Raw genomic sequence first — 26524 nt, 5'->3', positions numbered from 1 at the left:
ATTGGGCCTGGAAGGACCAGAGGTGCCTCCTGGAGGAAGGAAGAGCAACCTACATGTAACTTATAAAGACCTCATCAGGGAACAAGTTGTCGCCCCTCTAACCAAGTCTGTCAGCATTGGAAGGTGACATTGTTGGTTGGGAACCTTAAAGGGGCTGGATATAAAGGAGCAAGGGCGAAACGAGGGGCAAAGAGGGACTTGGACAACGAGGCTCTATTGTGACCCCCGCTTCACACAGCACCCAAGATGGGCATGGCAACTGTCCGAGCAGCATGGAAAGACTCCTCTATTAAAGACATGTTCGCAAAACCGACAGGGAAAAAGGCAGAACGCATCGAAAAGGAGGACCAGCTCATTCCAGATGCCAAATTAGACATAGATGCACCGGTCACAAGACCATTTCTCGAAAACCTCTTTATTACTTTGAGAGACGACATAGCGGGCTTGAAACAGGAACTAGCAGCAGATATCAAAGACATTAGACGCAACATGGGTGATCTTGGAGCAAAGAGTTGACTCCCTAGAGCGGGAAGCGACAATAGAGATGAGGAGTTAGAGGAGCACAAGCAAGAGATCCTCACACTAAGAGACAAAACAGCAGACCTCAATTACCAACTGGAGGATACAGAGAACCCCTTGAGAAGGTGCAACATACGCATCAAAGGGGTTCTGCTCCAGGCAGATGACAGGAGACTGACGGAATATGTCCTCTGCTTGTTCCGCTATGTAGCACTGGACTTGGTGGAGCAAGACATTCTTTTAGACCGTACTCACAGAGCGGGTCAGCTGGCGAGCTCACCAGGGCAACCACAAGACATTCTTACCTGCCTGCATTACTATTGGCAGGAGGCGGCAATCATGGCAGCAGTGAGAGATAAGACTTTTATTGAATTTGAGGGCAACAAAGTGCGGCTCTACCAAGATCTCGCCCAGGCCACCCTTCAAAGATGAAGATGGTTCCGGCCTCTCACTGGATTTCTGCGAGAAAAGGGGATCAAATATAAATGGGGTCACCCTTTCCACATCACCTTTGGGTGGAACAACAAGACATTTAGCCTGCGTACAATGGAAGAGGCCTGTCAACTGCTAGGCGGGGAGACTCTGGCTCGGGACGGGCCTTCCGCGCCCCCGGGGGGATCCCGGCCTCTGCCAGCGCCGGTCCACCCACTGGTCTCAGGGGAAAAAGATCAGGAAACCAACTGCCCAAGAGAGGCGCTGTGAAAGAGCAGCTCTCCTTTAACAGGTACAACAGAGAGACAGCACCTCAGACCTGGATAAGGACTGAAGGATGTCCCTCTGGAGAGTACTCCCAGTGGAAGGCTCAGTCGCTGGGGGTGAGAGCGAATGGTAGACTCATGGGTCTTTACCTTGGTGGCAGTTGATGGCTGATTGTGGCGGAGCTTACCCCAATTGGTGTGTGGTGATGAAGTTACACGCCACTGACATGGACCCCAACGTTACGTCTCAGATGCAGGTTCCCAGGCAGGGAATCTACCAGTTAATCTGTTGTTTGAATGTCTCTATGTTCTCCTCACAAGTAGCCCAAACAGTAGGAACATGGCATGACTTGCACACACGCGTAACAGATCTTGAAGGGACACAAGAGGGCCCCTCCACCCTCCAATAACAATGAAGCAGCCCCGCTTACATACCTATGGTTAAGATCCTAAGCCTAAACGTTCGAGAGTTGAATGCCCCGGTCAAACGCTTGGTGCTCCTTCCCTTCCTCAGAGATGTGCAATGTGACATTTGCCTTATACAATAGACTTATCTGCTTGGAGCACCTCCAGCCCTAAGAAAACAGCCAGCATAGCAATCCTAATGTCCAAGCATTTCCCAAGCCAAGTGATTTAGACCCAGTTTGAAAGTGTGGGTAGGGTGCTCTCTTTGCGCATTAACACTCAAGGACACACGTTCACATTAGCAATCATTTCCGCACCAAACTCCCAGCAGGACGCGTTCTTAGAGGAGGCTATAGGGCACATATTGACCACACCAGATTGAGATATTATGATCGGAGGGGACTTGAATTTGGCTCCACATGCCACATTGGACAGGTCCACACAGAGGGTTGGACAGGCGGCTGCACACTCCTCGACATTCAGACAGTTGCTGACAGAGGCGGGCCTCGTAGACATTTGGCAGCAATGTCACCCTCTAGATAAGGGCTACACCTTCCTTTCTGTGGTTCACCAGTCCCACACCCGGATTGATTACTTTCTCCTCTCACACCATTTGTGTACATACCCCACAGCGGCAGACATTGGGGTGGCAGCCCTGTCGGATCACTCGCCCCTCTCACTCATCTGCCGCCTGCCAGGGTCACCAATACAACAGAATTCCTGGCATTTAAACCCTACACTTCTGCGCAAGGATGAGACGATTTCAGAAATAACTCTAGCTATCACGCGGTTCCTACAAACTAACGATAACCCGTAAGTCCCGGTTGCCCTGCTGTGGGACACACTAAAGGCAGTGATTTGCTGTGCCTTCATTACAAAGGCGGCCAGGTTGAACATGGATAGGAGAGAACTAGAACTAGAACTAGAACTAGAGTCTGAGGTCAGGAATTTGGAGGCGGAACACAAATGCACTGGTGCATGCAGAATCAGGAGTCAGCTAACAGCCGGCCACAAACAGCTCAAAGCCCTAGATTTAAGAAAAGCGGAATACGCTATTCTACGCTTAAAACAGAAATTCTATGGGAGAGGAATAAAGCGGGTCTTTTACTTGCCCACCCACTCCGTGCTCAAACCCTCCATCAGCGGGTGGTAGAGGTGACAGACTCTCAGGGCAATAGGGTAACACAAGATACCCATACAGCACAGGTGTTTTAAACATTTCTACACCACACTGTACGCGGCTGACTGCCTGGACCCAAGCCAGGAAGACTCCTTTCTGGACCAACTGCCTCTGAACAGTCTCGCCACTCCACAGTCCCTAGCTTTAGAAAAGCATATTGAGGTTGGGGAAGTGCTGCAAGCCATACCAAATTGGCCTTAGACAAAGCACCAGGCCCAGATGGCTATACGGCAGCCTTTTACAAGACCTTTGCCCCAACTCTAGCACCTATCTTAACAAGACTCTACAACTCATTTAGTGTAATTGGAACCCTAACAGACTCTATGCTTCAGGCCACTATTATTGTCATTCCTAAACCAAGAGAGGACCCTAATTGGTGCTCATCATACCCTCCCATCTCGCTATTAAATGTAGATGCAAGGATATATACGGGAATTCTGGCAGCGCGAGTGGACCCCTATATGCAACACCTAATTGGCCCAGACCAAGAAGGTTTTATCCCCCAAACGGAATTGCAGTGATAACACTAAACACCTGTGTCGCTTGGTCAACAAGGCCCCCGCTCCCAAACCCCCATGGCACTTCTCTTGGTCGACGCGGAGAAAGCATCTGATAGAGTACACTGGCCATACCTACAGTTGGTTCTCACTAGAATGGGACTGGGAGAGAGATTTAGTAGATGGGTGTGGGCCAGTTATAAATCCCCAAGAGCGGCAGCCAGGGTGAACGGCATATCATCAACCACCTTTGCTATCAACAGGAGAACCTGTCGGGATATTAAAGGCCTGAGAATGGGCAGTAGGGAGCACAAACTAGCACTATATGCCGATGACGTGATGCTGGTGTTGACGTATCCCAAGTCCCCCTACCTCCACTGATGGGGGAACTGGAGAGATTCGAGGAAGCCGTAGGCTGTCGAATCAACTATGTGAAATCCAGCATCGTCAACATCATGCTTCTGAAAGTCGACCAGACATATCTGGAACAACATTTTCCATTTACGTGGGCACCTCAGGGAGTTACTAACCTGGGACTCCAGATGCCCCGACGCAGGGGCGTACGTTAGATAGCAACTACACTAAAGTCTTACAGGGGTCCAGGGCAGACCTAATAGCCTGGAAGAAATATCTACTATCTTGGTTGGGCAGACTAGCGGCAGTTAAGATGTCACTGCTTCCAAAGATGCTGTACGTCATGCAAACCCTGCCGCTACAGCGTCCCCCCTGAGTCCTTGCTAATCTACAATGGCTAATAGATAATTTTATTTGGGGAGACAAAAAGGTCCGAATTGCTGGGAAACACACATATCTGTCTCCAGGTGAGGGAGGACTGGGCATCCAGTGTGTAAAGAAATATTACCAGGCGGCTCAGCTGCAATACACTGTAGAGTGGGCCAGACCCCGCACAGAGAAGCACTGGTGGTTGAGTGATAAAGCAGTGGCCGGCATCCACATATGGAAGGTACGCTGGCTGCCTAAACGCCATAGACCGTCGGGCGTATATGTTTCCTCTGTCCTAAGAGCTACTCTGGGAGTCTGGGATGCAGTCCAGGCACGACACAACCTGTCCTTTCTCATATCGCCCCTGACTCCTTTCATAGGTAACCCAGAGATTCCCCCCGCACCACAGAGCGCCTCATTTCACACTTGGCAAAATGCGGGTTGCATGAGGCTGGGAGATGTCTTTGATGCGGAGGGCCTCATGGACTTTTCGCAAGTGCAAACATGTTATGATCTACCCTCCACTGCTTGATGGCAATACTTGGCCTTAAGGCACTGGCTTCTACAGCCAAACACCCACCCTCATGGGAGCCGCCCATTATCCAGCTTTGAAAAGTGGCTGATTTCCCGCTCAGAAGACAAGCGTATCCTCTCAGATATTTACAAATTCCTCAAGACCTCTTCAGAATTTAATAAGTCCCCGGCACAGAAACAATGGGAACAGGAGTGCGACCGCAACTTCACAGACAAGGTATGGAGGGATATCTGGCACAGAGCATATAAATCGGCAACTAGCGCGAGGGGACAGGAGACGTTGATCAAAACAGTTCACTATTGGTATTACACACCGGCTAGAGTGGCTAGTTGGAAGAGGGGTGCGGATGGACTATGTTGGAGACACTGCGGACTGCTTGGCAAAGTAGTGCATGTGTTGTGGCACTGCCCCCAATTACGGTCATACTGGGAAGCAGTGCTGGCCGACATTAACAAAATTTGGAACACAGATCTACTGAGATTCCCTAGCTACATCTTTCTGGGGCTACCAAACCCACTCACATACCCACTCGCCTCGTCAAAGGGACGAGCGATCACCTTGGCACTGGGCGTGGCTAAACAAGTCATACTGGCATACTGGGGGACAGATCATACTCCAACACACTTGCAATGGATCCATAAACTGTGGGATCTTTTGGGCATGAAATAATTAACAGCCAGTGTAACACACACATTGCCAAAATTTGAGAAAAACTGGGGAATCTGTGTGCGCTTCCTGTCTGACAAATTTAGAGAACTCACCTGCCCTTCCTACTTACGCATATTAGGCCTCACACGATCCCGGCACACTACCCCATGAGCCTAAAGGGGCCCTACCCTCTGTTGTCCTCTCTCATGCTCCAAAATACAGGCTAAAGCAGCACTTAGTGAGGTTGTTTAATGTAATCTTCCCTCCACCTCCCCGTTCCCTACCCTTGGTCTAGCCCATGTTTTACCCACCAGCCACTGGATGTCAGTGGTTGTATGTTGTATTGTTTGAAATACGAATAAACAGATTTGAATCATAAAAAAATCCACCTAAAGTAAAATGTTTACATTTACATATTGTGTCTTACAAATTACAAAACACTATCTATAGAATTAATGTAACTGAATTTATTATTTTTTGTTCAAATATTTTTAAATTAAAGCATTATCTATATATTTTACCTTAAATAATACATATACATAAACCAACACTAAACTAAAAGGCATAAATATATATATATAGGACCTGATACCCATGGGGGGAGGAGCACACCGGCAAAATATTAATCCAACTTCCCAAATGAAATGCCTCACTCATATTACATGTGAAGGATTTTACTCCAGAGACAGACAGGCTTCAGCCGTCACCACGGCCTTGATCACATACCACATAACCAACATACATCAAGTATATGCAAGACATAAACAGTGAAGATGGAAAAATCGTAACATGTTATTGTAGGTGCCATCTTGAAACGGGTAAATGTCACATAATAAAGTAACCTACATACATCAGAATGTAAAAACATTTGCAATGTTGTGGCCCTCATTAAGGCATCTCTAAATAACATAAGCTATTGTCATTGATATTGAGTATGTACCCTCAACTGAAAATGAAAATGTCACTTACCCAGTGTACATCTGTTCGTGGCATCAGTCGCTGTAGATTCGCATGTTTTGCAATAGCTCGCCATCTGGTGTTGGGCCGGAGTGTTACAAGTTGTTTTTCTTCGAAGAAGTCTTTCGAGTCACGGGACCGAGTGACTCCTCCTTTTGTGTCCATTGCGCATGGGCGTCGACTCTATCCTCGATTGTTTTTCCCCGCAGAGGGTGAGGTAGGAGTTGTATTGTAGTAATAGTGCCCATGCAATGGAGTGACTAAGTATGTACCTATATAAGGTTGAAATGATATATATACAAATAGTTGAAGGTAACTTCCGAACTGCTACAGGCTCCCGGGGAGGCGGGTGGGCACATGCGAATCTACAGCGACTGATGCCACGAACAGATGTACACTGGGTAAGTGACATTTTCAGTTCGATGGCATCTGTCGCTGTAGATACGCATGTTTTGCATAGACTAGTAAGCAGTTATCTCCCCAAAAGCGGTGGCTCAGCCTGTAGGAGTGGAAGTAGTCTGAAACAATGTTCTTAATACGGCTTGCCCTACTGTGGCTTGTTGTGCGGATAACACGTCTACACAGTAGTGCTTGGTGAATGTGTGAGGCGTAGACCATGTGGCTGCCTTACATATTTCTTGCATTGGGATGTTTCCTAGAAAGGCCATGGTAGCACCTTTCTTTCTGGTTGAGTGTGCCCTTGGTGTAATGGGCAGCTGTCGTTTAGCTTTAAGGTAGCAGATTTGGATGCATTTAACTATCCATCTGGCTATACCTTGTTTTGATATTGGGTTTCCTGCATGAGGTTTTTGGAATGCAATAAATAGTTGTTTAGTCTTTCTGATGTTTTTAGTTCTGTCAATGTAATACATTAATGCTCTTTTGACATCTAATGTATGTAGTGCCCTCTCAGCTACGGAATCTGGCTGTGGGAAGAACACTGGAAGTTCCACTGTTTGATTTAGATGGAACGGTGAAATAACCTTTGGTAAAAATTTAGGATTAGTCCTCAGGACGACCTTATTCTTGTGTAGTTGTATAAAAGGTTCTTGTATTGTAAACGCCTGAATCTCGCTTACTCTTCTTAGGGAAGTAATGGCGATGAGAAATGCAACCTTCCAGGTTAGGAACTGTATTTCGCAGGAGTGCATGGGTTCGAAAGGTGGACCCATAAGTCTAGTTAGGACAACATTTAGGTTCCATGAAGGAACAGGTGGTGTTCTTGGTGGAATAATTCTTTTAAGGCCCTCCATGAATGCTTTAATGACTGGTATCCTATAAAGGGAAGTTGAATAGGTAGTCTGCAGGTATGCAGATATTGCTGCAAGGTGTATTTTAATGGAAGAGAAAGCTAGGTTAGATTTTTGTAAGTGAAGCAAGTAACCCACTACATCTTTTGGAGTTGCGTGTAATGGTTGGATTTGATTAATATGGCAGTAGCAAACAAACCTCTTCCATTTACTTGCATAGCAGTGCCTGGTGGATGGCCTTCTGGCTTGCTTTATGACTTCCATACACTCTTGTGTAAGTTGTAAGTGTCCGAATTCTAGGATTTCAGGAGCCAGATTGCTAGATTCAGCGATGCTGGATCTGGGTGCCTGATCTGTTGGTTGTGTTGAGTTAACAGATCCGGTCTGTTGGGCAGTTTGATGTGTGGTACTACTGATAGGTCTAGCAGCGTTGTGTACCAGGGTTGCCTTGCCCAAGTTGGTGCTATTAATATGAGTTTGAGTTTGTTTTGACTGAGTTTGTTTACCAGATAAGGAAGGAGAGGGAGAGGAGGAAAAGCGTAGGCAAATATCCCTGACCAGTTCATCCATAGGGCATTGCCCTGGGACTGCCTGTGTGGGTATCTGGATGCGAAGTTTTGGCATTTTGCGTTCTCTTTTGTCGCAAACAAGTCTATCTGAGGTGTTCCCCAGATCTTGAAGTAAGTGTTCAGAGTTTGGGGGTGAATTTCCCATTCGTGGACCTGTTGGTGATCTCGAGAGAGATTGTCTGCGAGTTGATTCTGAATCCCTGGGATAAACTGTGCTATTAGGCGAATTTGGTTGTGAATTGCCCAATGCCATATCTTTTGTGCCAACCGGCTCAACTGTGTTGAGTGTGTCCCCCCTTGCTTGTTTAGATAATACATTGTTGTCATGTTGTCTGTTTTGACGAGAATGTATTTGTGAACTATTATTGGTTGGAAAGCCTTTAGTGCTTGAAAAACTGCTAGCAGTTCTAGGTGATTTATATGCAGTTTTGTTTGATGTACGTTCCATTGTCCTTGTATGCTGTGTTGATCGAGGTGTGCTCCCCACCCTGTCATGGAAGCATCTGTTGTTATTACGTATTGTGGCACTGGGTCTTGGAAAGGCCGCCCTTTGTTTAAATTTATATTGTCCCACCATAGAAGCGAGAGGTAAGTTTGGCGGTCTATTAACACCAGATCTAGAAGGTGACCCTGTGCTTGTGACCATTGTGATGCTAGGCACTGTTGTAAGGGCCTCATGTGCAGTCTTGCGTTTGGGACAATGGCTATGCATGAAGACCTCATGCCTAGGAGTTGTAATATCATCTTTGCTTGTATCTTTTGTGTTGGATACATGCGTTGTATGATGTTGTTGAAGTTTTGAATTCTTTGTGGACTTGGAGTGGCTACTCCTTTTGTTGTGTTTATTATGGCTCCTAGGTACTATTGTACTTTGCACGGCAGGATGTTGGATTTTGCGAAGTTGACGGTGAACCCCAGTCTGTAGAGGGTTTGTATGATTTGATTTGTGTGGTGTGAGCACTTTGATAACGAATGGGTCTTGATTAGCCAGTCGTCTAGATACGGGAATACATGTATTTGCTGCCTTCTGATGTGTGCAGCGACTACTGCTAGACATTTTGTAAAGACTCTTGGTGCTGTTGTTAAACCGAAAGGCAATACTTTGAATTGGTAATGTATTCCTTTGAATACAAACCTTAGGTATTTCCTGTGCGATGGATGTATTGGTATATGGAAATACGCGTCTTTGAGGTCTAAGGTTGTCATGTAGTCGTGTAGTTTGAGCAATGGTAGCATTTCTTGTAGTGTGACCATGTGAAAGTGGTCTGATTTGATGTATGTGTTTACTATCCTGAGGTCTAGGATTGGTCTTAGCGTTTTGTCCTTCTTTGGTATTAAGAAGTACAGTGAATAAACTCCTGTGTTTATTTGTGTGTTTGGTACTAATTCGATTGCATTCTTTTGCAATAGTGCTTGAACTTCTGTCTCCAGGAGCTCGGAATGATGTTGTGATAAATTTTGTGCTCTTGGTGGTATGTTTGGAGGGAATTGTAGAAATTCTATGCAATAACCATGTTGGATAATTGCTAGAACCCAAGTGTCTGTAGTGATTTCCTGCCATGCTTTGTAATAATGACCTATTCTTCCCCCCACTGGTGTTGTGTGGAGGGGATGAGTGACATGTGAGTCACTGCTTAGTTGCAGGGGTTTTGGGGCTTTGAAATTTTCCCCTATTCCTAGGGAATTGCCCTCCTCTGTATTGGCCCCGAAAGCCTCCCCTGTACTGTCCCTGGTAACTGGACGGTGTTGCCTGTGAGGTGCTGGCTTGTGTGGCCTGACCCCGAAACCCCCCTCTAAAGGGTGTCTTGCGGAAGGTGCCGTAGTTTCCTCTGCTCTGCGGGGAGTAGAGTGCGCCCATTGCTTTAGCAGTGTCCGTGTCCTTTTTAAGTTTTTCTATCGCTGTGTCCACTTCTGGACCGAACAGTTCTTTTTCATTGAAAGGCATATTGAGAACTGCCTGCTGTATCTCTGGTTTAAACCCAGACGTTCGTAGCCATGCATGCCTTCTGATGGTCACGGATGTATTAATTGTCCTTGCAGCTGTGTCTGCTGCGTCCATGGAGGAGCGTATCTGGTTGTTTGAAATGTTTTGACCTTCCTCAACCACTTGCTTTGCCCTTTTTTGTAGGTCTTTGGGTAGATGTTCAATGAGGTGTTGCATCTCATCCCAATGGGCTCTGTCATAGCGCGCAAGTAGTGCTTGAGAGTTGGCGATGCGCCACTGGTTTGCAGCTTGTGCTGCGACTCTCTTTCCAGCTGCATCGAACTTGCGGCTTTCTTTATCCGGGGGTGGTGCATCCCCAGATGTGTGGGAGTTGGCCCTTTTCCTAGCTGCTCCTACAACGACGGAATCTGGTGGCAGCTGTGCAGTGATGAAAAAAGGGTCTGTAGGGGGCGCCTTATACTTTTTTTCCACTCTTGGTGTGATTGCCCTACTTTTGACCGGCTCCTTAAAAATTTCTTTTGCGTGCCGGAGCATACCAGGGAGCATAGGCAGGCTTTGGTAGGAGCTGTGGGTGGAGGAGAGGGTGTTGAATAAAAAGTCATCCTCGACCTGTTCTGAGTGGAGGCTTACATTGTGAAATTGTGCTGCTCTAGCCACCACTTGAGAATACGCAGTGCTGTCTTCTGGTGGAGATGGCTTTGTAGGGTATGCCTCCGGGCTGTTATCTGACACTGGGGCGTCGTATAAGTCCCATGCGTCCTGATCCTGGTCACCCTGGCTCATGGTGGTGTGAGCTGGGGAATGTGATGGAGTTTGTGCTGGTGAGACGTGAATTACAGGTGGAGGAGAGGGTGGTGGAGTAACCTTTTTCACCACCTTTGTTTGTGGTGTTTGTTCAGTTTGGAACTCCAGTCTTCTCTTTCTTCTAATAGGGGGAAGGGTGCTTATTTTCCCTGTTCCCTCCTGTATGAAGATACGCTTTTGCGTATGGTCTACATCGGTAGATTGCAGCTCTTCCTCGAACCTATGCTTTCGCATTTGGGAGGTTAGTGAATGCTCCTCTGTATAAGAGCCTGAAACTGGGTCGGTTGCAGGTTGTTTTGGCGCCGAAACCCTGTCTGCATCTTTTTTCGGCTCCGAGCTGACTTTTCTTTTTTTCGGGGCCGAAACCTCTCGGCGTCGATCTTCGTCGGTGCTGCTGTCTCGGCGTCGAGCCGTGTCTACACCGCTATCTCGGTGTCGATGCTTGTCTCCAGCACTTTCTCGGTCCCGAGAAGGCTGCGTACAGGTGTCTCGACCGGAGTCGGACTGTCTCGGCACTGTTTGGGCCTTTTTCGGTGCCGACGGTCGGTCACCGAATTTATGGGTCGAGCCATGGCCTGGTGGCAGTGGCGTCCCCTGGGCCTTGTCAATCTTCTTATGTGTTGTTTTCGACGTCTTACTCACGGTTTGTGGGTCATCGAATTCCTCGGAGTCCGATTCGTGGATCGAGAAGGTACCTTCCTCTTCTTGTTCCTCGAACTCTCGGTGGGCTATCGGCGCGGACGCCATTTGAAGTCTTCTGGCTCGACGGTCTCAGAGTGTTTTTCGGGACCGGAACACACGACAGGCCTCGCAGGTGTCTTCACTGTGCTCAGGTGACAGGCACAGGTTACAGACCAAGTGTTGGTCTGTATAGGGGTACTTGTTGTGGCATTTGGGACAGAAACAGAACGGGGTCCGTTCCATCGGCGTTCTTCAGCACGCGGTCGGGCCGACCAGGCCCCGACGGGGGATCGAAAAACTACCCCGAAGGGCACCGGAGCTCTTCGATCTTCGATGCGGTATTGAATCGAACTACGCCGATCCCGAACGCAACAATACCGACGAAAATCTTCCGAATTTAGCTATCTTTCCGTTCCGAAACTCGGAGCGACAGGAACACGTCCGAACCCGATGGCGGAAAAAAAACAATCGAGGATAGAGTCGACGCCCATGCGCAATGGACACAAAAGGAGGAGTCACTCGGTCCCGTGACTCGAAAGACTTCTTCGAAGAAAAACAACTTGTAACACTCCGGCCCAACACCAGATGGCGAGCTATTGCAAAACATGCGTATCTACAGCGACAGATGCCATCGAACCGAAAATTACACAATTAAATAAATTAATAAATGTCCGTCAAGCCCAAGTGGGCAAATACAAACATCCAACAGGTACCTAGATGAAAGGGACACAATGCCAAGGACAATGAAAGGTCATAGTCAGCAAGTCATGGAAACCCCCCAACTGAAGGTGAAATTCCACATTAATTGCACTCATAAGTCATTACATGTTAGATGTGACCGATCGAAAATGAATAAACACAGCAGGGGAAAATAATATTAACATCGACTACAGGACAGGCTAGTTGTTCCCAGACACAATGTCCTATAGCTTCCCTAAATACTACGCCCCAAGCCAAAAAATATGAAAAATCAATAAACAAAAAAATAAATAAAATAAATAAAGCATGGAAGGAGTGTTTTGAGTCACGGAATCGAGTTACTCCTCCTCTCGGTGATACTGTACATGAGCAGCGACTCCTTTGTTAGATTGTTTTCTCTCTGCCGTGGGGTTCGGACGTGTGTGTCTTCGCTCTGTCTTTCGACTCGCTGCGGTTCAAAACCTTTCTTTCTGCCTTTTCTTTTTCGATGGTATTGTGTTACAATTGTGCATTCCTATCTAAGTGTTTGTCTTGAATCCTTGGTCTGGGCACCGGCTGACCACCCTCTGGGGCTTCCTCAGCCTTCTTGGCACTACCTCAAAACGCTGCACCAACCATTAAGCTGCACTGATGGAATGAACGCAGTTTTGTTTCTGTCCTCGGTGTCACGCTAAATTTCAACAGGCTCCAAAAATAGCGAAGACAAAGACATCATCTTTGGCTTCGACCTCCAGCACCTCAGTCTGAAAAATTGCTTCCATCTCGGTCTGAACTTCAGCTCCGACCCGACCGGCTATCGCCTCCACATCGGTGCTGACCAAATTGCGCAGACTGAAGACTTTGGAGCCGAAATCCACAGATCCGAAAACCTCAGAGCAGAAAGATTCTGGTCAGTCTTCAGCTACACCTTCTCCTGTGGAATCCACTCTGTAGACTATGGACTCTCGTCAGCGCTGCCTCCATATCCAGAAGGTTACAGGATGCATTATTGCTTCTCCCCCTGTACCATCAGAAGAAAGCTGCCTTTCCAAGAAGCTTTGGACAATGCTCAACCTCCACAGAAGACTAGCAAGGAAAAGGCCCCTAGCACACGTCACAAGCCTTCCCCACATCCTCTTCCTAATTCACCTTCTACACCTCCTCCACTCCCTTCTTCTCCTCCACCTGCCTCCCCTCCTCATTCAACTGCCTACTGCGGGAGGTTATATCCCTCAGGGATTCTCTTTATTTGTTGGGGAAGATTTGGGAGGGACACAGCATGACCCAGATCCATGGGACACTTATGACACTGACCCCATTCTGTCCAATGATTCATACTTGTACCCCACACGCCCCTCACTACCAGCAGGTAGTGGCAAGGGCAGCTGCTTTCCACAATGTGGAGCTACACAGGGACCCTATTAAACAGGACTTCCTGTTTGATATGCTTACATTTACCCACAGGGCTATCCTATTTCTCTTCATGCTCCCTGGCATCCGTCGTCATGCTGAGGAAATGTTCAAGGGGCACATCCACTCTAGGGTTATCACCACCAGAGTAGACAAGAAATATAAGCCAGTTCCCTCAGATTCATTATACATTAGGTCACAGGCCCCTCCAGATTTCATAGTAGCCACCACTGCATGAAAACATGCCAATAGCCAGGCCACAAGGGACTCTCCGCCTCCTCAGAAGGAGAGTAAGAAAATAGATGCTGCTGGCAAGAGAGTGGCTGCACAGGCAGCTAACCATTGGTGTATTACCAAACTCACAGGTGCTATTGGCTAGACCTGACCGGGCTCACTGGGATGAAATGGAGGAGCAACACTAAAGGATGATGGACGAAGGGCTGAAACCTTTCAAACACTCACCCCTAGTCACAGATCTGGGTTAAATCCATTGTTCTTTTGCTCACCATGCCACCCCAGTTTGCATCCTGCCATATGCAAATCAGTCTTGACCCTGCTCACCATGGGAACAGTGGTGCCCAAACTGCCAGGCCAGGTCCTCCCTGGACCGGAAACAAGCATCCTGGGACCGGTCTCAGGGTTTCACCCCTCATTAGCAAGGCTAGCTTGAATCTGGTGCCACAGTGAGCAAGGGACCCACGTCTGGGCATGCCTGACCACTTAGGACAACTTTACCAGCACTAAAGGTTGATGGACGGAATGCTGAAACTTTTCAAACATTCACCCCCAGTCGTGAAATGGAGGAGCTCCTTCAATTTCTCCCAGTGGAGCATCTCAAAAGAGGGCAGAAAATTGTTGCAGAAGGGCAAACAATACCTAATAATTCTATACGCTGTGCCCTAGACCCCGCAGATACAGCTGCACTTGGCATCAATACAAGTGTCCTAATAAGAAAGCACACGTGGCTCAGATGCTCTGGTTTCAAACCAGAGGTACAGCAAGCAGTCCTCAACATGCCCCTTGATAAGGAACATCTTTCTGGCCCTCAAGTGGATTCTACCCTTGAGAAGCTGAAAAAAGACACACTCGCTGCTAAGGCCATGGGTGCGCTACAGTCCCCCACACAAAGGGGCACTTTTCATCACCCCACTTTCAGAGAGGCTTACAAATCCACATCCTCAGAGGGGTCTACTTCCCAAACCAAGCAGTCTCCACCCTCGTATTCTGGGGGTTTCTATAATGGTTCCTACAGAGACAACAACAAGGGCAGAGGTCAGCACTGACTTCTGAGGCTCTTCCTCTACTGCAAAACAGTGACTACCTCCATCTTCGCTCCACTGACTTCACACCTATCAGGGAACGGCTTAAAGATTTTCATTCCGAATGGGTCAACATCACCATGGACTAATGGGTCCTTTCCATTATACAACATAGTTATTGTCTGTAGCTCATTACCACTCCTCCAAACATCCCCCCTTGCACTCCCAGGCTATCCCACAAGAACCTCACCCTTCTCAAACAAAAGGTTCAATCCCTTCTTCTCAAAGGGGCCATCAAGCCTGTTCCCTTACAACACCAAGGTTTAGGGGTATACTCCCTATACTTTATCATTCCAAAAAATAATGGTCCTCTCAGGCATAATCTGGACCTCAGACCATTAAACCAGTGCATTCTCTAAGAACATGGTTACTCTTCAAGATGTTACTCCACTTCTGCAACAAGGCAACTTTATGATGGCTCTAGATCTAAAGGGCACCTACTTTCATACTGCCATCCACCCTGCACACTGAAATTACCTAAGATATGTGGTTGCAGGCAAACATTACCAGTTCAAAGTCATGTCTTTCTGAGTCACAACTGCGCCCAAAGTCTTCACAAAGTGCTAGCTGCCACACCCTTCAGAAGAAAGAACATACATGTGTTTCCTTACCTAGACGACTGCCTCATCAAAGTCAATACCTTACAACAGCGCCAATATCACATTCAGCTGACAGTGAATCTCCTTCACACTTCTACTCCACCTTCAGGAGAATTGCACATACACAGTTAGGACTATTATGCCCCTGTAAGGGATGATGGCGTCCTGCATTGCCATTGTTCCCCATGCCAGACTCCACATGCTTCCCCTACAACAGTGTCTGTCTCATCAGTGGTCTCAGTCATGGGTCACCTGGAAGATCTAGTGTTGTTAGACCGCCATACTTACCACGCTCTGCAATGATGGAACACCACCAACCCATTGAAAGGGTGACCTTTTCTGGATCCTGTGCCTCAGGTCATTCTGACCACAGATGCATCACTGACGGACTGGGGTGCTCACCTTCAAGAACTCACAGTACAAGGCCTCTGGGATCTCAGTCATCAATCCCTATACATCAATTACCTCAAGCTTCAGGCAGTGTTTCTAGTCCTCAAAGCTTTTCTTAATCACTTGTCTCACAAGGGTGTCTTAGTCTGCATGGAAAACATGACAGCCATGTATTATCTACAGAAATAGGTGGGGACACAGTTGTCCCAATTGTTACATCTCACCTGGTGGCAGAGTATCTCACAGGTATGGACAACAACTCTGCAGACCTGCTCTGCAGGATGCAGCAACAATTGCATGAATGGGAACTCCACCCACGAGTCCTTCAAACATACTTCACAAAGTGGGGAACCCCTCAGACAGACCTTTTAGCCACAGCAGTAAAATCCAAAATGCCCAAGCTTCTCCAGAAAATCCAGACCCTCTATCCAAGGGCAACGCTCTACGGATGAACTGGTCAAGGATATTTGCATACTCTTTTCCACCTCTCCATCTCATTCCATTTCTGGTTCAGAGGATCAGGCAAACATATCCCACCATGATCCTTGTAGCTCCCACGTGGGTGTGTCAACCATGGTTCACCACACTTCTGGACCCATCAGTAGTCCCCGATGAGAAGCTTCCCAACAGGCTGGAGCTTCTCACTCAAAATCAAGGGCACATCAGACATCCAGGCTCCACGTCACTCAACCATGCGATATGGCTCCTGAAGTCATAGAGTTTGGTTATTTAGGATTGTCTGAAGAATGCATGGACATTCTCAGGGAAGCCCACAGAACCACAACCAGAGCATGTTATGCGGCAAAATGGAAACATTTTGTATGCTACTGCCAACCCAAATGTATTGACCCCATTAAAGCTACTGTTCAAAACATTGTTTGTTATTTGCTCTATTTACAAAAAGCAAATTTAGCTCACACTTCCATTCGCTTACATCTTGCAGCTATAGCTTCTTATCGACAGAACAGACAATGTAGTTCCTTGTTTAGAATCCCAGTCATTAAAGCTTTCATGGAAGGCCTTAAAAGGGTTATTCCACCCAGGGTGCCTCCTGAACCATCCTGGAACCTCATTATTGTGCTTACCAGGCTCATAGGCCCTCCTTTTGAGTCGCTTCATTCATGTCCTTTTCAATACCTTTCTTAAAAGGTGTTTTTCTTAGTTGCCATGACATCACTCAAGCATGTTAGTGAGCTCCAGGCCCTAACCTTGGAAGAGCCTTTCTTCCAAATTCATGGAGACAAGATGGTCCTTCGCACAAACCCGAAGTTCTTTCCTAAAGTGGTTTCACAATTCCATCTCAACTAATCCATTGAACTACCAGTCTTCTTTCTGCAGCCTGCCTGTTGTGCAAAGATCTCTCCACACTCTAGATGTTAAACGAACACTTATGTTTTACACTAACAGAACCAAAGACTTTAGGAAAACTACTCAGCTCTTTTAGCTTTTTCACTACCTTACAAGAGCAGTCCGATATCCAAAAAAAGACATAGCTAGATGGAATATTAAGTATACACAGACATGCTATGCTAAAGCAAAGAGACAGTTACCTGTTACTCCTAGAGCACATTCTACTAGGAAAAAGGGTGCCACTATGGCTTCCCTTGGAAACATCCCTATAGCTGACATTTGTAAGGCAGCTACATGGTATACACCACATACATTTACAAAGCATTACTGTGTGGCTGTACTAGCAGGTCAGCAAGCCAACATAGGTCAAGCTGTGCTACGAACACCTTTCCGGTCAAATGCAACTCTCACAGGGTACCCACCGCTATTATGGAGGGACTGCTTTACACTCTATGCAGAGCATGTGTATCTACAGCCACACATGCCATCGAACGGAAAATGTTACTTACCTTGTAAGCATCTGTTTGTGGCATGTGGTGCTGTAGATTCCCTGGACACCTGTGGTCTTTCCAGTTACATTATATTTGTATCTATTTGTACATGTGTAGTTGCATTTGCATGGACATCTCTTTCTCTATACTTCCTCTAGACTCCTTTACTCACCCTCCAGCAGGAAAACAATCTAACAAAGGAGTCGATGCCCATGCACAGTATCACCGAAAGGAGGAATCACTCGATCCCTGATAGCAGGAGTATGCAGTGCATGCATGTGAATCTACAGCTCTACATGCCACGAACAGATGATTACTGGGTAAGAAACATTTTCCATCTATCTATCTATCTATCTATCTATCTATCTATCTATCTATCTATCTATCTATGTAGATATATATATAGATAGATATATATATGGTGCATATATATTTTTAAGAGGTCGAGCATTAATTCATGTATTTTAACATTATTTCCTATTAGGTTCTATTTGAAGTCTTTGCATTCACAATTTTCTATGGAAGGGTGTTGCAGTACCAGTAACTGGCCATTGATGTTGCCGGACTTACTCCAGGTCTTAGCTGAAGTATGTTGGCTACTTTTATGGTATATATACTTCCTTAAACCCCTCCCATTTAGTAATAAGTAGTCACCTTTTTCCCACCACTCCCTTGGTCCCTCCCACATTTATTACTAGGTAAGGAACATACATATGTGTGGATCTCCTCAAAGAAAGGATAGAACAAATAAAGCCGGAGAACTACACTTGTAGATTTGTGAATTGTTTTTTGTACTAAGTATGTATTAATACCATATTACTACTTTATATGCTACAAAGTGCAGCTGGTAAATCGTAACTGTGTTATCCACCATTATGAGATGTGAAACTTATTATACAGAGGTTTTACCCAACCTAGTAAATACTACTTGAAATTTCTGCATCACTCGGTTCGGTATTACTTTTTAGAAAAAAGGGGGTATTAGAATGAGGCTTTGGCACTGAGACACAGGAAAACGTAGGTGGATCTAGAATCAGGACAGAGAGCAGTGTTTCTATTGAGAAGTGCAGTAGACAATGCTGAAAAAAGAAGAGTAGAGGGAACATTACTGGGTCGCCTTCTCTTTCTTTGTTGATGTGATCTCCAACGGCCTCCACCTCTTTCTGGAAAAGATTATGTTCTTCAACTTGTCTGTCGACTGAAGGGAGATCATTGGCAAAGCCCTTGCTGCTGAGTGCCGCCTGCAATGGAGAATAAAGCACAGGATAGTTAACGAACTGAAGGTTTTAGTCACATTTTAAAAAGCCTCAAAGTGGGGCTAGCCTTGTAAAAAATGTGGTGCAGCACACCATCGACATACATTAATAGTGAGCTTCATCAAAAGTTTTTGTTCAGTAAATTAAACACACATTTATCCCACCTTTTTCACCCCTCTGCCTTTCCCAGTCTATCACTCCCACAACAATCCGCCAAGGGGTCACCATTATCAAGAAGCTAAAGAAGACAGTCATAACGAACCAAACATGATCATTCAGCCCAGCATCCGTGGTCACAAAGGGAAACTAGCTGCATAATTTCATCCCTGAATACCACCAGTGCTGTAGACTAAAATCTGCAGGTCACCATAAGATTAGATGTTTGTGCACTACCAGAAGACCATCCACTTGTACACAAATCACATCATCAGAGAACTACCCACACCAACAACAGATACATTATCATTAGACAATACATCCAAATATCAATTACATCAGCTGCAAACCACGCAACAGAACGCCGTCACATATTTTGAAGATTACCTAGTTCAAAAGTACAATACTCATTAAAGTGCAAGATGATCACTGGTCACACAACCAGATAAACAAACACTTGAGCCAGCAATGCCACACTACAACTGCTACAGGGGATTCTGTGTTGGGTCCTCAGACACCAAATCACAGTCAGTAGCACTAGGCTAGTTGTGCTGGAAGACAGTAATAAAGGGAACCCACCGGACTTTAGCCAAATAACAAAACACATCATAAATTAAATCATTCCTATCTATGTTCTTCTTCCAATCAAATACTCGAAATGTTAAACAGGTACTCTATCAACCATCATCTACACTGGTTGCTCTTGTATGAAATTCCAAGGACAATTTTTGCAATCATTTACAAACAATCCTTGCAATCTCTTATTCACATATTGTATAATCATTATGTGTATCAGCTTGCAATCTATTCTAAACTAAAAATGTTGACTAGATTGCATCATTTGTTGTACATGGGCCTTTTTCAATGCTTGGTAATAAAAAACAGTATACGATACACAAGCATTGGCATAGCCAATCGGTCTTGGCAATAAGAGTGCTTAAAGAAGCACTTTATTATTGACAATACTTGAGTTTGTACCGGTTGAGTTTTTGAGGTTGTAAAAACTGTTTCCTACATAAAGCACTGTGCATTGGTGTCACTTTGTTTATAAAAAGCGCCTTTAAATTCCAACAAATATGTTTAAACTGTACTGTAACACCTACTTTGAAGTTAATGGCTTCAGAGTCCAGGACTGAAGCATAGCAGCTTTAGTGAAGTATAGTCTACAGCACAGGAGAAGGAAGCAGTGGCTGCAACCTGTAGGAAACTGGCCTGGTTTCCGGTGGGTACCTATGATACTCACACCTTATACCAGGTCCAGGTATCCCCTCTCAGTGAAGTGTAGGCAGTGTCTAGAAGCCAGGCTCTCTAGAGGTAGCTGAGGATGAGCAGCCAAGACTTATCTAGGAGGCATCCACAGCTCATGCAATACCACTACATTCACACAGTACTTACACACAAGGAAGAAAACACTTGGGGCCACATGTTGCAACATTCAGAATTGCGACCTGCAAATTGCGAGTCAGAGCTACTCGCAATTCGAAATGTTGGATGGTGTCCCTGACACCATCTGCGATTCGCAAGGGGGTCACAAATGCCCACCTCATGAATAATCATGAGGTGGGTCGCAATTTGCGACCCCCTTGCGAATGGAGGCCCTCACAGGGATGGTGGCCTGCTGCGGACAGCAGACCACCATGTCTGTGACTGCTTTTTAATAAAGCAGTTTTTTTTTTTTTTAATGCAGCCTGTTTTCCTTAAAGGAAAACAAGATGCATTATAAAAACGAAAAATGAAACGGCCTGCTCTGAATAAGGTTTTACAGTGTCATTGACAACGGGGCAGGGGTCCCATGGGGACCCCTTCCCTTTTGCAAATGGGTTACCACCCATTTGAAAAGGGCGCAAAATGCGATTGGTTTGCGACCGCGTTCGTGGTCCCAAACCAATCCTATATTGCACTGCGACTTGCAATTAGGAAGGGAACACCCCTTACTAATTGCGAGTCGCAAACCCGTTTTGCGATTTGGTAACCAGGTTATCGAATTGCAAAACGGGGTTTGTGCATTGCGATGTGCTTTAAATACTGTGATATGCCCAATTTGACAGAAGTAAGTGACTTGTGGCATGGCTGTGAGATATGGGGCAGTTAATGAGCTGAGTCAGTGGTGCTATACTCAAGATAAGCACACAAAACAAGTGGTGATGTGTGCACACAAAAATGTCAAAGAACCTCCAATCATACTGTGGGATGAGACAGGCTGAGGATAGGACACTGTTGGATAAAGCGCTGGTATGAAGAACATTTATGATGGTAGTGTATTAACATCAATCACATGGTAAGGAACTGAGATGGAACATTGGATGTGGCCATATTATGATCCGGCACAAGGGATAGTACAGAGCTGAAATCAGACATAAGAAGATGGGGAGTGGTCATAACAGACACATGATATGACCGAATTTGATTTGTGGTTTATAGAGCACACCAATTATCAACAGGGTATCCTGGAGCTGAAATAATTGAGGTAGAGGACAAAAGTCAGAAATTATAGCTGTAAGAAAAAGGATTATTATTTGGGGTGGGTAACTCTCAAGAAATAATAACCCTTGTCAGGGTGAACCATGAAAGTCACCAAATTAACTTGCGTTCAACCACAAGGCAACTTATAGCACGATGCAAACTGGCTTAACCTAGAGTCCAGTATAAAGTACTTAAGCAGTACCAAAACAATAATAAAATCAAAATTCAAAACAATAAAAATCCCAAACCGAATTAGTGTAATAGAGCGAACTTTAAATGACAAGATAACACCAACATGACAAAAATCCAATAAGGGAAACTAAGGATATAATTTTTTTAAGATCTCAATAGAAATAGTGCCAAAAAGCAGAAAGCATCAGTGGCTGCAGTAGGCCAGTGTCTTAGACATAATTTGTAGATGACTATGGTGGAGCGCAGGTCAAATACTCCAACCAGGTTCAACCCGGTCAAAGATTTTACATTCTGATTCAGCACATGACAGGAGGGGTCCAGCAGGACCTCAGGAAAGGTACTTAGAAAATCAAGGATGTCAAAGAGAGGCCAACATTTGGGTCCAGTGCAGGTGTAGTTGCCACTGGTCAGCTAGGTCCTTCAAGGAAAAGGGCTCTTTCAGTTTGTTGTGCCCTTGTAGCCAAACAGGAAGTCAGCCAGCTGACTGACCCTTGGAGTCCTCTTCTTTGTCCTGGGTACAAGAGAGTGCAAGTCCAGTCCTCTGGGGCTCCTCTCAGGGTCCAGACAGCATCATCGTCCACAGGTTCAGAAGATGTTCTGAGGAAGGCTTGGTTAGGGTTCATCTTTGGAGGGTTCACCAGCCTGTGTGTGGGGGACATCCTAAGGCACACTTGAATCCTCACTGACCAATGGAGCCCTGGCCTTCCTACATTTGCAGTACTTACTACTTAACTGGAAACAGGCCCAAAATAGAATGTGGCAGGGCAAATCCAAGATCGCAAAAGTCTTCTGCCACACTCATCTTAGGTTCTGAGGACACTGTGTGTGTTGGGGGGGAGTGTACTATGGTAATCCTAGTGTCATCTCACGTCTACCACTAAAACCCAGTTTGAGGCAGGCATTGTACCCACAACAACCTAGAGATAGACATCTGATAGGACAAAAGCAGAGTCCTGCAGCAGCTGGACAGGGTATCTTCAAGAATTGTCCTGGCATATTTTTTCTCTACCTTTCTAGTGTGCCTTAAGTATTACATGTAGCTCATGGAGACCTGTCAAGCAGGATTTAATACCTTAGTGTAACATAGGATGCACACAGTCCTTACCCTGTCTATTCTGTGGATTTCAGAAGAGCTTTCTTTGCCCAGTGGAGTGAGCCTATTGTTTGCTTCTGGGAGGCATTTTGCACCTGTTTCACTCATATTCCAAGCTCATCACAGGCTGAAAGCTGGCAGAGGCTTATGCTAAGTAGCCTTTTGACCGTTCATGCAGGTAAAGAGTAACTTTCTAGAAGTTACCTTTCCATAATATCTATTAAAATCCGACCTCACGTGAATTCGATTTTTTTTAAACTATTAAAAATACTGATCAAATTGTTTTTCCAGCTGGTTCCATTTCCCAGATTCAGTATTGGCATTTCATCTGTAGTCTGGTTTTCTAAACAGGACAGCTGGGCCTGTCACAGTGAAAACATCTTTCAGGGTATTGACAATGTAGGGTCATGGTCATATTTATTTTGTACATGTCACAATTTTAAATACCATGCACCTTACCTTGTGGGTTGGACTACAAGGCTTACATAGCTGTGACTTACTAATATTTAAAATGGATGTTTTTATCTGTCAAAATGGATATTTTTTGCAGGTCATACTGCAGGTTTAAAATTCAGCAGTCAGGCTACGGTGATAAGCCTGAAGCTATGTTTCACTTGTCACACTAGTGGATGTCTCAGTAAGTGCTACAGTGCACGGATGACATTTTACTTCAAAGCCCTAGGTGCACTACTTCCACCATATACCAGGGACTCACTGGCAAGTTAAATATACCAATTAAGAAATGGCCAGTTCAACCATGTGCACGTAATATTGGTTAGCAAGGGGAAAGTGCACAGTCATAAAACCATCAAACAAAAATAGGGTCCAGCAAAGGCAAAAAAAATGGGTCGACTATGCAGAAAAGGTGAACGACCAGCAATAGCAAGGTACCAAAGGGATGTATTTGTAAGTGGTTGTGAAAGATTAGTAGTAGCTCAAAGCCCTTGATGGACAAAATTCCAACTCTTGGCTGTTAGTAAAGGAAAAGTACATCTGCCCTAGCAGACTCTAGCAAAATGAGGAATCCTAAAAATAGAGACACTGGATAGCTTTATGGCAAAGTTATATGGCCCTGAAAAGGGACTTTTTTTGATCAGGAGCCAATGAAGTAACTTCAAATGGGAATAAATACAAAATCTGTTTGTCAAGCCCAAGATATAGCAGGCAGCAGTATCTTGAATGAACTGTGGTCAGGAAGTAAGGTAAGAAGGAAGTCAGATTTAAAAAGAGTTGCAGTAGTCCAGGCATAAAATGCCTGGACCACTGATTTTCTGTGCATCTGGGACAAGTTGTAAAATGTCCTCAGTGTGTGCAAAATCAGAAAGAAGTTGTTGGAAAGCTTAGCGATGTGATTTTTAGACAAACAATTGTTATCAAAGGGAATCCTTAATTATCACACAGATGTGGATGGAACAGTGGAAGGACACAGTTCTTCTGCTCATCAAATGGAGGGCCAGCAGGCCGAATTTCCAAAGACAATCACTTCCAGTTTGTCAATGATAAGAAGCAATATGTTATTAATCATACAGGACATGACTGTTCGAAGGCAGTTGTTAAAACTGTTGCAAGACTGATCATTGGTGCAGTCCAAACATGCTATTGACTGGGTGTCATGAGCATATCACTATATATGTACTCCGAAGGTACATATTATGCAGCTAATGGTGCCACTTAGATATGAAACAGGGTGAGGATCAACACCAAACGTTATGGGAAACCCAGTATATAAGAAGGAAAGGGTGTGGTAGGTTTATATTAGGGTAGCAATCCAAAACTGAAAGGTTTGTGACAGTTTATTTTACCTGAGATGGGAGGTTAACACTGTACATGAAGGATTGGGTGGGGGGAGAAACAGACACATGGATTTGGGCAAGCCTGAAATTAGAAATAATGGGGGAAGGGCTGAGGTAGAATTTGTGCAGGATAACTGGAATTATGCAATTCTGTGTCCACTGTGTTGTAATAATGGATTTGCTACTCTTGCCTAATTTGTAGATTTTAACAAACAAAATGTTTCTAGCTCTAATCGATCAAATGTTAGTAAATGCTACCACACGTGTTGTCACATAGAGGCATGGCCTTTGCAAAGAATACATGGTCACCTTTCAGTTGCTGAATGCTGTATGTAGGTGTTAACTTGATGCCAGTGAGGTTAAACCTTTTTCAGGAGAGCATTAATGTGTATAATTAACAAACTAGTGAAGTAATACTTCTACAAGATGTGCCAAATTGGGCTCCTAATTTGCCTTTCCTTGCTACATAAATCAGTCAACCCCCACATAATTGGGTCCTCCTGTGTCACATAATTCCAGTTGCTCAGAATATGTGGTATAATGCAAGGCTGAGGTCATACACATGGGCCTGTGTTAAGATAAGCTATCCTATCACATAATCTACAGATATTCAGACCAATCTAGGGTTCTTTTGTCGTGACCACTAGTAGGATGAACTAGGGGACCATAATGCATAATAGGTCCTGTCAATGTTGGTCAACTGATCCTCAGAGGGTGAATTGATAATTGGGCTTTTGGTTAAAGTGGACATCAAGTGCAGATAGAGTTGGTACGATGGAACTACATGCGTCCTTTCACCTGTTTATTATCAAGTAACACCTCTGCATGCAAACTGTTGATTTTCAAAGCATGCACAAGAATGTCTGGAATCAGACTAGATGTAGGGGGTGATGAAAGGCATTAAAGGTGGAAAACAGCCAGTTTCTTTACCTGTTTTTCCTCCAGGAGTTTACTCCAGTTGATCTGTGGAGCAGGCATCGTTGGCGCAGTCAAGCTGTAGATCTGATTATGCTTTACACGGAGATTCCCAAGGCGCTCCTTGAGCTGTCGGATGCTGCAGGCAAAGGGGAAGCATAAATCTATTAGCATTGACAACCACCTAACCAACTTTCATGTGTGCAAGAACTCCCAGGCACTGCTTGCTACCAGCTTCTTGTTCAGATTCTGGTTATGCCTGATTTGAAAGGACTATATGGAGGTGGGCAGCTTCCTCTATCTCACAGGGACATACTATTGAGTGCAGTCTCATTTGTTCTCAAATAGGGTCTTGTTCCAGCACATTCTGTACTGTTTCCACACACTCACTACTTTGGATCACCAACTCACTGATCTGATAATTCTACCTGATGCCACAGCCCACACAGCCATCTGGTTTTCCCTGACACTTGTGTTTGACCATTTCTTGATTTCCTTGCCCACTTCCCTTACCTTTTTACTCCCCTACATCTTAAAATTACTCCTGCTCCCTTTCACCAAAGGTGGGCCATAACACAGAATGCAAGTCATTGCAAAACAACCACCAGGTCTCCAAGGGACTTCTTTTGCTCCTTGTCCCCTCTCATTTTTTTTGCGTGTGAAACCTTTGGTCTCTGCAACATCAAAACACGGGGTACAATGCTTTCAATCATCTGATAACATAGTGCCCTTGACTAACACCGATTCCCACAACAAAAGTAATGTTGTGCCCTTGACAAACAGCTACTCTCTCACCAGGTGGATAACATTATGCCTTTGCCTAACAATGACCACTTTTAGGATAACAAGGTGCCCTTGATTACCACAAACCCCAATAGGATAACATATAATTGAGTAACACAGACTGCCATAGGATACCATTGTGCCTTTTAACCAGTATTGAACCCATAGAATAACATTAACACCTTGACTCCCACAGGACAATATTGTGCCATTTTCTGAACATTG

At 45.2% G+C, this 26524-nt stretch overlaps 1 protein-coding gene across 3 annotated transcripts in view; it reads right to left on the bottom strand.

Annotated features, from left to right (window-relative positions):
• PPL (periplakin) overlaps positions 1-26524 on the bottom strand; it is a 453724-nt gene that overhangs the window by 227251 nt on the left and 199949 nt on the right. For all 3 annotated transcript variants that reach the window (XM_069210696.1, XM_069210694.1, XM_069210695.1), the window contains exons 4-5: positions 25532-25655; positions 18758-18889 (exon numbers count right to left, since the gene is read on the bottom strand). In XM_069210696.1, coding sequence (XP_069066797.1) covers positions 18758-18889; positions 25532-25655 — 256 coding nt within the window. The remainder of the gene's footprint in view (positions 1-18757; positions 18890-25531; positions 25656-26524) is intronic.

Source organism: Pleurodeles waltl, chromosome 10, assembly GCF_031143425.1.
Source record: "Pleurodeles waltl isolate 20211129_DDA chromosome 10, aPleWal1.hap1.20221129, whole genome shotgun sequence".
In the NCBI taxonomy this organism is placed as follows: domain Eukaryota; kingdom Metazoa; phylum Chordata; class Amphibia; order Caudata; family Salamandridae; genus Pleurodeles; species Pleurodeles waltl.
This window is presented reverse-complemented; position numbering and strand designations above follow the sequence as displayed.